The following is a 14,962-nucleotide window of genomic DNA, read 5'->3' as shown; positions in this document are numbered from 1 at the left end:
CATATTGTAGGAATTTTAAAGAATTTATTTGTAAATTATGGTGGAATATAAGTATTTGGTCACTTCAAACAAGGAAGATCTCCGGCTCTCACAGACCTGTAACTTCTTCTTTAAGAAGCTCTTCTGTCCTCCACTCGTTACCTGTATTGATGGAACCTGTTTGAACTTATCTGTATAAAAGACACCTGTCAACAGCCTCAAACTGTCAGACTCCAAACTCCACTATGGCCATGACCAAAGAGCTGTCGAAGGACACCAGGAAAAGAATTGTAGACCTGCACCAGGCTGGGAAGAATGAATCTACAATGGGCTAGCAGCTTGGTGTGAAAAAATCAACTGTGGGAGCAATTATCAGAAAATGGAAGACATACAAGATCACTGATAATCTCCCTCGATCTGGGGCTCCATGCAAGATCTCATCCCGTGGGGTCAAAATGGTCATGAGAACAGTGAGCAAAAATCCCAGAACCACACGGGGGGACCTGGTGAATGACCTGCAGAGAGCTGGGACCAAAGTAACAAAGGTTACCATCAGTAACACACTACGCCGACAGGGAATCAAATCCTGCAGTGCCAGACGTGTCTCCCTGCTTAAGGTAGTGCATGTCCAGGCCCGTCAGACGTTTGCTAGAGAGCACACGGATGATACAGCAGAGGATTGGGAGAATGTAATGTGGTCAGACGAAACCAAAAATAACTTTTTGGTATAAACTCAACTCGTCGTGTTTGGAAGAAGAAGAATACTGAGTTGCATCCCAAGAACATCATACCTATTGTGAAGCATGGGGCTGGAAACATCATGCTTTGGGGCTGTTTTTTTGCTAAGGGGACAGGACGACTGATCCGTGTTAAGGAAAGAATGAATGAGGCCATGTATCCTGAGATTTTGAGCCAAAACTTCCTTCCATCAGTGAGAGCTTTGAAGATAAAACGTGGCTGGGTCTTCCAGCATGACAATGATCCCAAACACACCGCCCGGGCAACGAAGGAGTGGCTCCGTAAGAAGCATTTGAAAGTCCTGGAGTGGCCTAGCCAGTCTCCAGACTTCAACCCCATAGAAAATCTGTGGAGGAAGTTGAAAGTCTGTGTTGTTCGGCGACAGCCCCAAAACATCGCTGCTCTCGAGAAGATTTGCATAGAGGAATGGGCCAAAATACCAGCTACTGTGTGTGCAAATCTGGTAAAGACCTATAGTAATCGTTTCACCTCTGTTATTGCCAACAAAGGTTATATTACAAAGTATTGAGTTTAATTTTTCTTATTGACCAAATACTTATTTTCCATCATAATTAACGAATAAATTATTTAAAATTCCTACAATGTGAATTCCTGTTTTTGTTTTTTTTCACATTCTGTCTCTCACAGTTGAAGTGTACCTCTGATGAAAATTACAGACCTCTGTTATCATTTTAAGTGGGAGAACTTGCACAATCGGTAGCTGACTAAATACTTTTTTGCCCCACTGTATATGACCTATACAAATAGCGACTAAGCAAAAAAAAACTTATGAATCAATTTAGAAAAAAGAATTGCGGATTGAATGTCTATATATATTTTTTCAGCACCCCTAGTGTACATTCAAGCTCTTTAAATAGATACATTATGAGACCCAAGCAGAAGGCAAAAAATAGCCACACCTATAAAAAAGCCTATTATTTTAACTAAACCCTATGTTTATATGTTTTTTTAAATTGAGTTTTTACCCATTAAGAAAGAATTACAGACTTACAGTATAAAGCATTTAACTTTGGAAAAAAAACATGCACTTACACAACATCAAGTTTTGTCAAAGCATCTTCCTGCGGGAAAATATTGAGTTAATTGACCTATGAGAAAGCCTCCTAATCTATGTTAATAGCTGAAGCACTCTTTTTTTTTCCCCCCTGCAGATAGTGCCATAAATCCACTTTCTGTTTAAGTTAGCTTTAAACATAACTAATTTACAATTTAAAGCACAGAAAATAAATATGCAAACAGGTGGGGATCTACTGTATAAACTAGTGGAAGTTCCAATCAGGGACTCATACTGCCGATTCCAATACCAATCATTCATGAGTGAGATCAGCCAATACTGATGAATGAGAAATGTGTTAAAGAGGAACTGGTCTTTTTTGGAATTTTGCCTATCATTTACACTCCCTATGTAAGAAAAAACTAATTTGTCTTTCTTTTTTTAGGAATTGTAATTTGATATGCACAGCAAGCACGGGCTGGTTAACAATGAAGTTAATCGGAAACCTCCATTGCACCCATAAAGCCCCCTAGAAAATATCCAAAAACTTTATACAATACTGCATTATATACATGTTGTGACCTGCGTATTAACAAAGTATTAGCGACATTGTTTTTTGAACCGTTAATGCTGTGGAACTACTTTGAGCAGCGTTGTAATCACGGAGAGTTAACTAGCTTATGCAGGTATTGACATACTGAGCTCAGAATAGGCGCAATAAATCAAATTCCATTACCTCCATTGTTAGCAGACTCTTGCTTGTGTTTATTTATAAGTTAGTATGCATAAAAAAAACAAAAACATACTGTATGTGTGCTTGTCTCACATAAGGATTGTGAATGAAAGTTTTTTAAAAAAGTGCATTTCCCTATTAACTGTACATTATTCAATGTATTTATGGTGAGTGCTATTGACAGTTTAACAATATAAACACAATATGTGAACTATAGTTCATTATTCTCTTTAATTACATACAATTGTTTGAGCAACACTAAGTCAATCGGACAAACTAGCTAAACAAAAGCAAAAACTACTATCTACTACACAATGAAATCATTTTGGCACTCTTAAGTCCTCCTGTGTCTAATGAATTATTCTTTGAGTTTGTAAACATTAACAAAAACTTTTTCTTTTAAATTTTACATTGATCTTATCACTATCGATCAAACAATACCACCCTTGGTGTCAACATCACCAATTTATGGATCGATTCCACCTCCTCTTACATATTGTGTATTGACTGCGACAATGCTGACTGACACTGAGTTTTCATATTATCCTGTCTTTAGTCTTTTATACATGTATTTGTTAATTTCCTGTCAATATCTGCTTACTTCCTGCTGTGACGTGATTCCTTCTACACTTCTTAAACTTTACTAACCAATTATTTCTTGGTGTTCTTTAAAGCCAGCTTAGTGTCTAGCTTGGCTATTAACATGACTGCTAATACTTCTTCTCGGTGTGTAACATGTTTAGGATGTCATATTACTAATACTTTTTCAAGAAAATCGACCGATACTGATTAGTGGCCGGCCCCTCACCACATTCTTTGCATAAACTTCTTAACTCTTAAAATGAGATGACCTGATTTTTCAGTGTTTATTTTAGTGGAAAATACTGTTTTGTAATTCTGTCTAAACAATGTTTTAGCAACTTGCTTACCAACATGTTTCGCTTTCCTGTTTCAGGCTCCATGCAGTTCCCTTACAATCCGCTGACCATGCGCATAATGAGCACCACGCCGCCCACCTCCATATCGTCCCCTTCCATACAGAGTCAGCAGCAGCAGCCTCCCGCAGGAGCTCATGTGGGCCAGCAGCGTGTGTGGCAGTCTCTGCTGTCAGAGCAATACGAGGCTTTGTCAGACAGTGACGACTGAGCTCGGCCTGTAGTCAAGAAGGGTGGAAAAGGAAGCCTGAGTCGTGGGCTCTCGTCTGTTCTTCCCCCCTTTTTCCCTCCCTTTCTGTCTCTCCCTCTCTCCAAGTGTCAAGTTGACTGGGTGGTGTCCATTTTTTCTGGTGCTATGTAGCCCCCTGACTGTCAGCCGAGTGTACAAGCAACCGCCAATGACGGACTGGGCTCTCCGGAACAAGACTCACCTTTGGTTTGGAAGTGGTCACCCGGTCTATTGGGGAAATAAAGTTGACTGGCTTGAGATACAGTGAAGTACATATGTACATTTGACAATTTTGTTTGATTTCTGTAAAGCTATAAATCAACTTTAAGAAAATCTTATGTAAATAGGACAACCGTTTTGCAGTGTTTTTCTTAACTTGATGATTTCTTATTTTAGTGTTTTAAATGGATCCACTCTAAATGCATAAATGTAATATTTAATGCCATAGTTGGTCTCCCCTTCACTTTAATATATGTGATGAATTCTTACCGGTAAGAGACAACAGAGGCTGTTCCTCCCGTCAAGCACCAGCGCAGCCTGAACGCTGTGGACAATACAGGCCGGCAGAACACTTGACTAACATTTAAACAGCGGCACAGCGCTGATATTTGAGTTTCCACACAACGGCTGAGGTTGCCTCTCAGCACATTCTAGACAGCGAAATGTATTGAAGACAAGTTGTGAACACTGGTGTTAGGACAGAGATATTTCTTGAAATAGGGGACTACCCCTGGCCCCTGTCAAAAACGTGAATTTCAGCCAATGTGTTTTTCCCCCTGATACAGTTGTTACTGCTGCAGTTTGCAACCTGTCCCGAATGGTGTCCTACACAATGTTCTATTTGTTAAATTTGTCTGGAATTTTTTTTTTTTTTTTTTTTTTTTTAATGGTTTTGTCATGCCTTGTGACTTGAGAAAGAAGGCAGCTTTAATTTTCTCAGAGAGATATGTTGTTGTTTGTTTATCTAGTACCTTATCCTTCCCCTAAAACAAAATAATCACGCCACATACAATCTTACTCATATGCAACATCTTTTTGCACTTTTTGTTTTGTTGCTATTACTGAGAAAATACATCTTATCTGCTGTCTGCCACATTGCGCTTCAAATATTCCGGCTTCACCACAGAGCTTGTTTTTTTTTTCTGTTTTTAGAAAACATGTTTTTCAACATTTTTGCCCTAATGAAGCATTTTCAAGCACGAATATGGCTAAATCCACTAAAAAAATCAATACTAAAGTAGTCTTGGCCACAGGATGAGACCAAACCAGTCAGATTACGCTGTCCAGTTATTGTGGCCACTGAATGGCTGAGCCTTGGACAGCAATATTATTTTGGTGTAAAACAGTGTGAAGGTGACTAAAAGCTGTTATTCGTGTCTGGAGGGCTCTCCTATTTGAAAAAATTATTTTGAAGGCCATAAACATATTTTTTATTTGAAAATATTCATTTTAAAATTAATGGTTCCTACCTCCTAATTGATTTATCCGGACCTAATTAACAGTGACAAACGAGGAGTAGCTGTAATTTGGTATTGTTCTTTTGGGTTTCCAACCACTCACTGATAACAGGATGTTTGAGATTAGATTTTTATGATGGCTCATCATTTTGTGACCATTTCAGAATAGGTATCGTTCTTATAATATGGTACATTTTTATGCTATCAGTGATTCCAAACCACGGCCATTCTAACAGAAAAAGCTAACAAATTTTTTCGACTATATTTGGATAAATGCTCCGTCATCTTCACTTTTTACTCTGCTGTTAACAATCGCCTGTGCTCTAAACTGCTTACGTACTGTCTTCTTTTTTTTTGTTATCACATGTTCAGATATTTTTCTGATTGTTACCATGCAATTGTTTTTGTGTCCTTTTTCAGGGGATGGTGGTTGTTTACAAAGGCAATGACAAAACGTTTACAAACTTGAATCTGAAGAGAAATATCGACTTGAAGTTGAAAAATAATTAGGTCCATTTTTCAAGCGATAAAACCCACAGTTGTGATTTTTTTGTTGTGTTTTGAAAATCCAGACTTGAAAACCCTTGTACCCTTTTGACGTTGAAATGCAATGATTGTATGGCACAATGTCTTTTAGTTGGCAACTACAAATGTTCAGACCAATCAATAAAGTGGATCAGTTCTCCGCCACTGTAAAATGTTATTCCTTAAAGCTTTACTCTGCTCACTGTGACAAATTGAGAATATACTAGGTTAGTCACAATTATTTGTTAAACTTTGTGTTCACATTTAGATGCCCACTAGTATAAAAATGATCGCCCATTAAAACTGCTATTTTTTTATGTATTATGTTTTTAACCGACTGCAATTCATTTGAATAATATACTAATTCTATGAAAACCGTATGTATGTCATTCTTGAAAAACTAGAAAATATTGTTTTGAGAAAATTGAGCTCAATTCTCAGAGCTTTGATGAGTGTAAATGAGTTAAACTGCCATTAAATCGCTGAAATGTTATTAAAATTGATCTTTGATATACTGTACAGTGCATCCGGAAAGTATTCACAATGCATCACTTTTTACAGCCTTATTCCGAAATGGAATAAATAATTTTTTCTTATCAAAAAATATACAGGCAATACTCCATAGTGACAATGTGAAATGTTTTGTTTGTTTTTTATTTTGAAAATGTATTAAAAAGAAAAATCACATGTACATATATATTGACATCCTTTGCTCAATACTTAGTTGATGCACCTTTGGCAGCAATTACAGCCTCAAGTCTTTTTGAATACAATGCCACAAGCTTGGCACACCTATCTTTGGGCAGTTTCTCCCATTCCTATTTGCAGCACCTCTCAAGCTTGATTTTGTTGGATGGAAGGTGTTGGTTTCAATCCATGATTTCTCTGTACATTGCTGCATTCATCTTTCCCTCTATCCTGACTAGTCTCCCAGTTCCTACCGCTGAAAAGCATCCCCACAGCATGTTGCTGCTACCACCCTGCTTCACTGTAGGGATGGTATTGACCTGGTAATGAGCAGTGCCTAGTTTCCTTTAAACATGACGCCTGGCATTCACGCCAAGGAGTTAAATCTTAGTTTTATCAGACCAGAGAATTGTGTTTCTCATGGTCTGAGAGTCTTTCAGGTGTATTTTAATGAAGAAATGGCTTCTGTCTGGCCATTATATTATACGGTCCTGATAGGTGAATTGCTGCAGAGATGGTTGTCTTTCTGGAAAGTTCTCCTCTCTCCAGAGAGGAATACTGTAGCTCTGACAGAGTGGCCCTCGGGTTCTTGGTCACTTCCCAGACTAAGGTGAATGCAGCAATGTACAGAGACATCCTGGATGAACCAACGCATCCCATCAAACCTGTTGGAGCTTGAGAGGTGCTGCAAAGAGGAATGGGACAAACTGCCCAAAGATAGGTGTGCCAAGTTTGTTGCATCGTATTCAAAAAGACTTGAGGCTGTAATTGCTGCCAAAGGTGCATCAACTAAGTGTTGAGCGAAGGATGTCAATGTATATGTACATGTGATTTTTTTTTTTTTTTTTTAGTTAAATAAATTTGCTAATTTAAAAAAAAATGTTTTATCATATTGTATTGTCTGTATAATTTTGAGGACAAAAATGAATTTATTCAATTTTGGAATTAGGCCGTAACATAACAAAATGTGAAAAAAGTGAATACTTCAGGGACGCACTGTTTAAAAGACTTGTGTAAATTCAATGAACTCAAAACAAGTCAACTTTCTCTCTCATTTTAGCTCAGTAGGCACTGTAAAAAATAATTTTCTGTCTACTGTATCAAAATAAATTTAATGAATTATTGACCATTTTAAGACTTTTAACTACCTAACCTCAAATATTCCACTTTGAAACTTATTTTGTATTTTCCTCATTAATACTTTTTTTTTTTTTTTTACAAAAAGGCCTTAAAACGTTTTTGTTTTTTTAATGTGTATCTATAGATAGATCTGAAAATGTCAAAAGACATTGAAATCGGCGAAAGTAAAAACAAATATTGCTGACCTATGACACTTTTATCAGAGAGTCTCTTTTGGATCTTAAAAGCTCTTTAATCCTGCACTACTGCTCATATGTCCTGCACTACAACGAACTAATGCAACAACATTTTGTTCTTATCTGTGCTGTAAAGTTCAAATTTGAATGACGATAAAAGGAAGTCTAAGTAATATCTATGGGGTTAGTTGAGCAGATGGAACACTAACACAAAATCAGCGCAGTGTCAATACAGGTAGTGAGTGTGCAACACACTCACTGAGGCGTCATTTACTCATCACTACATAACAAATGTATGCTTTAGCTAAGAAAAAAAAACTAAGACTGTGCCGAAGGGAAAGAAACACACAGCTGGATGATGAACATTATGTCAAAGGTGACGATTGAGAGCAAATACAGTGGGGCAAAAAAGTATTTAATCAGCCACCGATTGTGCAAGTTCTCCCAATTAAAATGATGACAGAGGTCTGTAATTTTCATCATAGGTACACTTCAACTGTGAGAGACAGAATGTGGGGAAAAAATCCAGGAATTCACATTGTAGAAATTTTAAAGAATTTATTTGTAAATTATGGTGGAAAATAAGTATTTGGTCAACCATTCAAAGCTCTCACTGATGGAAGGAGGTTTTGGCTCAAAATCTCACGATATATGGCCCCATTTATTCTTTCCTTAACACGGATCAATCGTCCTGTCCCCTTAGCAGAAAAACAGCCCCAAAGCATGATGTTTCCACCCCCATGCTTCACAGTAGATATGGTGTTCTTGGGATGCAACTCAGTATTCTTCTTCCTCCAAACACGACAAGTTGAGTTTATATCAACAAGTTCTGTTTCGGTTTCATCTGACCACATGACATTCTCCCAATCCTCTGCTGTATCGTCCATGTATCCATTTTGGTAAACTCAACTCGTGTTTGGAGGAAGAAGAATACTGAGTTGCATCCCAAGAACACCAAACCTACTGTGAAGCATGGGGGTGGAAACATCATGCTTTGGGGCTGTTTTTCTGCTAAGGGGACAGGACGATTGATCCGTGTTAAGGAAAGAATGAATGGGGCCTTGTAACGTGAGATTTTGAGCCAAAACCTCCTTCCCTCAGTGAGAGCTTTGAATGGTTGACCAAATACTTATTTTCCACCATTTTTTACAAATAAATTATTTTAAAATCCTACAATGTGAATTCCTAGATTTTTTTCCCACATTCTGTCTCTCACAGTTGAAGTGTACCTATGATGAAAATTACAGACCTCTGTCATCATTTTAAGTGGGAGAACTTGCACAATCTGTGGCTGATTAAATAATTTTTTGCCCCAGTGTATGTTTGCAGAAATATTTATTCCAGACCATTACTTTGTACAGACTGTATAATATTTTATCTGAACTGATCTGAATGTGCTGCGGTGAGGTGGTGACTTGTCCAGGGTGTACGCTGCCTTCCACCCGATTGTAGCTGAGATAGGCCCTCCGCGACCCCAAAGGGAATTATCGGTAGTAAATGGATGGATGGATGAATTGAATGTGAGTGTGATGTCATTATTCTTGCTAATGGAACAATACGTTACAGAAAGGCACTGTTGTACTCCCAAGTCACCATGACGTTTGGGGCGTATGTGAGCGGTTTTTTTAGAGAGAAAAAGTCAAAAACGGTGTTTTTTTTAACGTTATTGAAATACACAACAGAGAATGCAATTACTTTGGACAAAAATTGTATATATTTTAATTTTGTACGAAATTGGTTTATTCGCTTCTTAACGAATAGAGTAATCCGTGGAGCACAAGAATTGTAAGTGTAACAAAAAGTAAAACAGCCTCCATAAAAGGGTTGCAGTCACGTGACCAAGAGGCACATCCTGCCACTTCCGGGATTCAGGCTATTGGTCCAAAGCCTATTAGGCTCCGGTTTGTTTCCCTGCATCCGTGCAGACTTAGGTAGTCCATCCATCCATCCATTTCCTACCGCTTATTCCCTTTTGTGTAGCTGAGATAGGCACCAGCGCCCCCCGCGACTTAGGTAGTCCACTTCAGCCAATTGGTTCGATATTTTCTGTTTCGTCACAAGACTCCACCTGCTGGTCAAATGTATAATTGCAAACAGCTGCATATTAACCACATCATTTTTTTGACAAAACTTCTCCATTATCCAGCTATGGATTTCTGGTTGTTGGTTAAAATGACTAAATATAAAATTCTGTACTTTAATAAATGTAATGTTTAAAGTGATAAACACATTTGAGAATTGACATTACCAAGAGTCGAACGCACGTCTTGTGGAATAAAAGGCGATAACACGGACTATTGTACTACCAAAGCTCCAATGACGTCACCGACACAATTTGGATATTTAATAGTCATTAAATAGATATCGAGTTTATTGTTTGGGATCAGTTTGTTGCCCTTTTTTGATTCTAGCGACATTTTTAAACTAGTTTTAATTCTCTATCCATATTAAGGACTAACCACAAGTCTCCAAAGCTCACACTTTCAATGGAAGTTGGGTGCTTTATGAGTGTTGAATCTCCCGGCAAATCTGAATTGCATACCGAAACGGTCACGTGGTGCAACTTGGCATACGTCATTTCCGGCTCCCCTAAATGAAGCAAGCCTCGATACGTGCTTTTGCAGAAACGCCCCCTCCATTACTCCGCACATTTGGTCCCATAGACATCTTATAAGTAGATACAGCATTGGCTGCTGTGACGCGAGAAATTCAGCCACCATCTTGAAGTGGTGATGAGGAGCCGGCGAGCAGCCTAAACTGACAGTTGACAGGTAGAAAACAGAGATACCGGGCTGGTGTTAAGTGTTTTCCTTCTCAAAAGAGCAGACTGTTGAAAATTGGAATTGGGGGATTACTTTTCACAAGTAAGATTTAACATTAATATACTATTGGTTGTATTTTACCATGAATTGATTAACGTGGACCTCAACTTAAACCAGTTGAAAAACTTTGGGTGCTACCATTTAGTGGTCAATTGTATGGAATATGTACTGAACTGTGCAATATACTAATAAAAGTATCAAACAATCAATCAATTTTGTGAAAATAATATTACTACGGTGTTGGGAAGGAGCAAAGATCTCCATGAATAATTAACGTGGACCCCGACTTAAACAAGTTAAAAATTTGATTTGGGTGTTATCATTTAGTGGTCAATTGTATGGAATATGTACTGAACTGTGCAATATACTAATAAAAGTATCAAACAATCAATCAATTTTGTGAAAAGAATATTACTACGGTGTTGGGAAGGAGCAAAGATCTCCATGAATAATTAACGTGGACCCCGACTTAAACAAGTTAAAAATTTGATTTGGGTATTATCATTTAGTGGTCAATTGTAAGGAATATGTACTGTACTGTGCAATCTACTAATAAAAGTTTTAATCAATCAATCAATTCAATAGTACTGAAATTGTAGCCGCTAGCAAACAAGAGTATGACCATAAAAGATTTGCTTGTCAATGAAATTATCCATCCATCCATCCATTTCCTACCGCTTTTTCCCTATTGGGATTACGGGGGCGCTGGTGCCTATCTCAGCTACAATCGGGCGGAAGGCCACCTCATCACAGTCAATGAAATTAATTCAATTTAAAATGTCATACTTGAATAACATAAAGTTGAAATAAATGAATATAAAGATTGGAAAAGCCAACAGGGGTAAAAGTTGGGACCACAATCCAGATTGTGTGTGTTAGCTAACTAGACAATCAGATGGACAGTGCCTGTACAGTATTATACAAGTCTTAATTTAGTCTAGCTTTCCAACCCAATTTTGTGTCACTAGAAAAAAGCGCTATATAAATATAATTCACTTCACTCCACTTCACTACCATGAATTGATTAACGTGGACCCCAACTTAAACAAGTTGAAAAACTTATTCGGGTGTTACCATTTAGTGGTCAATTGTACGGAATATGTACTGAACTGTGCAATCTACTAATAAAAGTATCAATCAATCAATCAAAGTAGCCCACCTTCGTGAAATGTGTGGGACTTTTATTCAAAGCGACATACATAAAAAAGACGTATAAAACAATCACTGTAAACATGATAATTTAAGGGAAGAATATAATACAAAATATCAATACAAAGTGTAAAGACAGAATAAACTCTCAGATACAGTCTATAGGTCCATAAGATATATAGATATCTAATGTATTCATACATTGTTTATGTAGGATATACGCAAGTATCTTAATCATATTGTTTCTTGAATTTAAAAATAGCTGAGCTTTTTCCCCCTTTCTCTGGGAGTATATTCCCAGTTTTAATCTCGGACGTCTGGTCACTTATAGCATTTAAGAATATTCTATTACTGTTAAGCAAACTATGAATAATAAAACACGCAAAAACATGTGTCCTAAATCATAGCTACATGTACGACAAAGAAAACGCGTGGAAATCAGTGGTATTCAGTGAGGTAAAATGAATTAAATGCTCTGACGGGTCATTGCTCCTGTCAAATGAATTGCACTGAGTGGAGCGGATCACCACTCGTCAGCGCCAGTAGGCAGTAGCGCTCGATGCTGTGTCTACTATTAAGATGTCTATGTTTGGTGCCCTCACTAGATTTAGTCTTATTTTGAAAGGGTTAGAGGCAAATATAAAAGCGATCACGAAATTTTTTTTTATTAAGACCTGACAGCTGGCTGAGGTGAATTACACGTGAGTACATTCTGTGCAAAAAAAAAAAAAAGATATCCGGTTAATGTTATCCTAATAATATTTGTTCTATAGCATTATTATCCATCCATTTTCTACCGCTTATTCCCTTTTGGGGTCGCGGGGGGCGCTGGCGCCTATCTCAGCTACAATCGGGCGGATGGCAGGGTACATTATTATGTATGTATTATGTATGTTGTAATTAAGTCAGAGTTAATGAAAATGACTAATAAAGTCTCGGTTAATATCCCAAACAATGGCACTAATGGTAAATGGGTTGTACTTAAAGCGCTTTTCTACTCCTTTTTAAGGAGCCCAAAGCGCTTTGACAGTATTTCCACATTCGCCCATTCACACACACATTCACACACTGACATACAGTAGGTAACTAAGATAGCTGCAGGAGCTGGCAATAATTTCTTTACAGTACAATCAATTTTCCCTCCAATTTTTCATATGTGTGAGCAAATGCCAAAACTCCTTGAGCATTCAGTGGCGCACATGTGAGAAACAGCAGACGTGCACACTGTTATGCGCTTATATTTTTATTCGATTTTGTGCGCGGCCTAGATTTGCTGTGCGCAGAGGATGCCTGAGCTGTGTGCAATTGCACAGGCGCATACCTTAGAGCAGTGGTTCTCAAATGGGGGTCCGCGTACCCCTTGGGGTACTTGAAGGTATGCCAAAGGGTATGTGAGATTTTTTTTTTATATTCTAAAAACAGCAACAATTCAAAAATCCTTTATAAATATATTTATGGAATAATACTTCAACAAAATATGAATGTAAGTTAATAAACTGTGAAAAAAAATGCCACAATGCAATATTCAGTGTTGACAGCTAGATTTTTTGTGCACATGTTCCATAAATATTGATGTTAAAGATTTCTTTTTGTGTGAAGAAATGTTTAGAATGAAGTTGATGAATCCAGATGGATCTCTATTAAAATCCCCAAAGAGGGCACTTTAAGTTGATGATTACTTCTATGTGTAGAAATCTTTATTTATAATTGAATCACTTGTTTATTTTTCAACAAGTTTTTAGTTATTTTTATATCTTTTTTTCCAAATATTTCAAGAAAGACCACTATACAAATGAGCAATATTTTGCATTGTTATACAATTTAATAAATCAGAAACTGATGAAGTTGTACTGTATTTTACTTTTTTATCTCTTTTTTTCAACCAAAAATGCTTTGCTCTGATTAGGGGGTACTTGAATTAAAAAAATGTTCACAGGGGGTACATCCCTGAACAAAGGTTGAGAACCACTGCCCTAGAGCAGTGGTCCCCAATCTTTTTGTAGCTGCGGACTGGTCAACGCTTGATAATTTGTCCCGCGGCCCGGCACATTACTATTCTATTGTGTATATTTTGTAAATCGAATATTATTGTACTCAACGTTCCCTCTAAGGCAGTGGTCCCCAACCACCGATTGTTACCGGGCGGCAGAATATTTTTTATTATTTTTGTAATTTTTTTTATTTTTATTGTTTTTAATTGTTTGTTTGTTTTTTAAATCAACATATAAAACACAAGATACACTTACAATTAGTGCACCAACCCAAAAAAACTCCCTTTTTCTTTGTCATGAAAAAGGGAGGTTTTTGTCATTAAAAAGGGAGGTTTTTTGGGTTGGTGCACTAATTGTAAGTGTATCTTGTGTTTTATATGTTGATTTAAAAAATAAATAAATAAAAACAATTAAAAATAATAATTACAACTTAATAAAAAATTATTCTGCGGCCCGGTAACAATCGGTGGTTGGGGACCACTGCCTTAGAGGGAACGTTAAGTACAATAATATTCGATTTACAAAACATATCCAATAGAATAGGTTTATTTAGGTGTACTGGAGAGGAGGCTACGTCGGATAGTCGAACCTTGGATTCAGGAGGAACAGTGTGGTTTTCATCCTGGTCGTGGGACTGTGGACCAGCTCTATACTCTCGGCAGGGTTCTTGAGGGTGCATGGGAGTTTGCCCAACCAGTTTACATGTGCTTTGTGGACTTGGAGAAGGCATTCGACTGTGTCCCTCGGGAAGTCCTGTGGGGAGTGCTCAGAGAGTATGGGGTATCGGACTGTCTTATTGTGGCGGTCCGCTCCCTGTACGATCAGTGTCAGAGCTTGGTCCGCATTGCCGGCAGTAATTATAACACATTTCCAGTGAGGGTTGGACTCCGCCAAGGCTGTCCTTTGTCACCGATTCTGTTCATAACTTTTATGGACAGAATTTCTAGGCGCAGTCAAGGCGTTGAGGGGTTCCGGTTTGGTAACCGCAGGATTAGGTCTCTGATTTTTGCAGATGATGTGGCCCTGATGGCTTCATCTGACCGGGATCTTCAGCTCTCGCTGGATCGGTTCGCAGCCGAGTGTGAAGCGACCGGAATGAGAATCAGCACCTCCAAGTCCGAGTCAATGGTTCTCGCCCGGAAAAGGGTGGAATGCCATCTCCGGGTTGGGGAGGAGACCCTGCCCCAAGTGGAGGAGTTCAAATACCTAGGAGTCTTGTTCACGAGTGAGGGAAGAGTGGATCGTGAGATCGACAGGCGGATCGGTGCGGCGTCTTCAGTAATGCGGACGTTTTACCGATCCGTTGTGGTGAAGAAGGAGCTGAGCCGGAAGGCAAAGCTCTCAATTTACCGGTCGATCTACGTTCCCATCCTCACCTATGGTCAT

General features: G+C 38.1%; 1 protein-coding gene across 8 annotated transcripts in view; it reads left to right on the top strand.

Annotated features, from left to right (window-relative positions):
- Nucleotides 1-5,771, top strand: part of ncor1 (nuclear receptor corepressor 1) — a 132,662-nt gene extending 126,891 nt beyond the window's left edge. For all 8 annotated transcript variants that reach the window (XM_061897967.1, XM_061897966.1, XM_061897965.1 and 5 more), the window contains one exon: nucleotides 3,421-5,771. In XM_061897967.1, coding sequence (XP_061753951.1) covers nucleotides 3,421-3,611 — 191 coding nt within the window. In that variant the 3' untranslated portion in view covers nucleotides 3,612-5,771. The remainder of the gene's footprint in view (nucleotides 1-3,420) is intronic.
- Nucleotides 5,772-14,962: the final 9,191 nt, after the last annotated feature.

Source organism: Nerophis ophidion, linkage group LG04, assembly GCF_033978795.1.
Source record: "Nerophis ophidion isolate RoL-2023_Sa linkage group LG04, RoL_Noph_v1.0, whole genome shotgun sequence".
In the NCBI taxonomy this organism is placed as follows: Eukaryota; Metazoa; Chordata; class Actinopteri; order Syngnathiformes; family Syngnathidae; genus Nerophis; species Nerophis ophidion.
The sequence above is the reverse complement of the archived record's forward strand: the minus strand, read 5'-3'. Positions and strand labels throughout refer to the sequence as shown.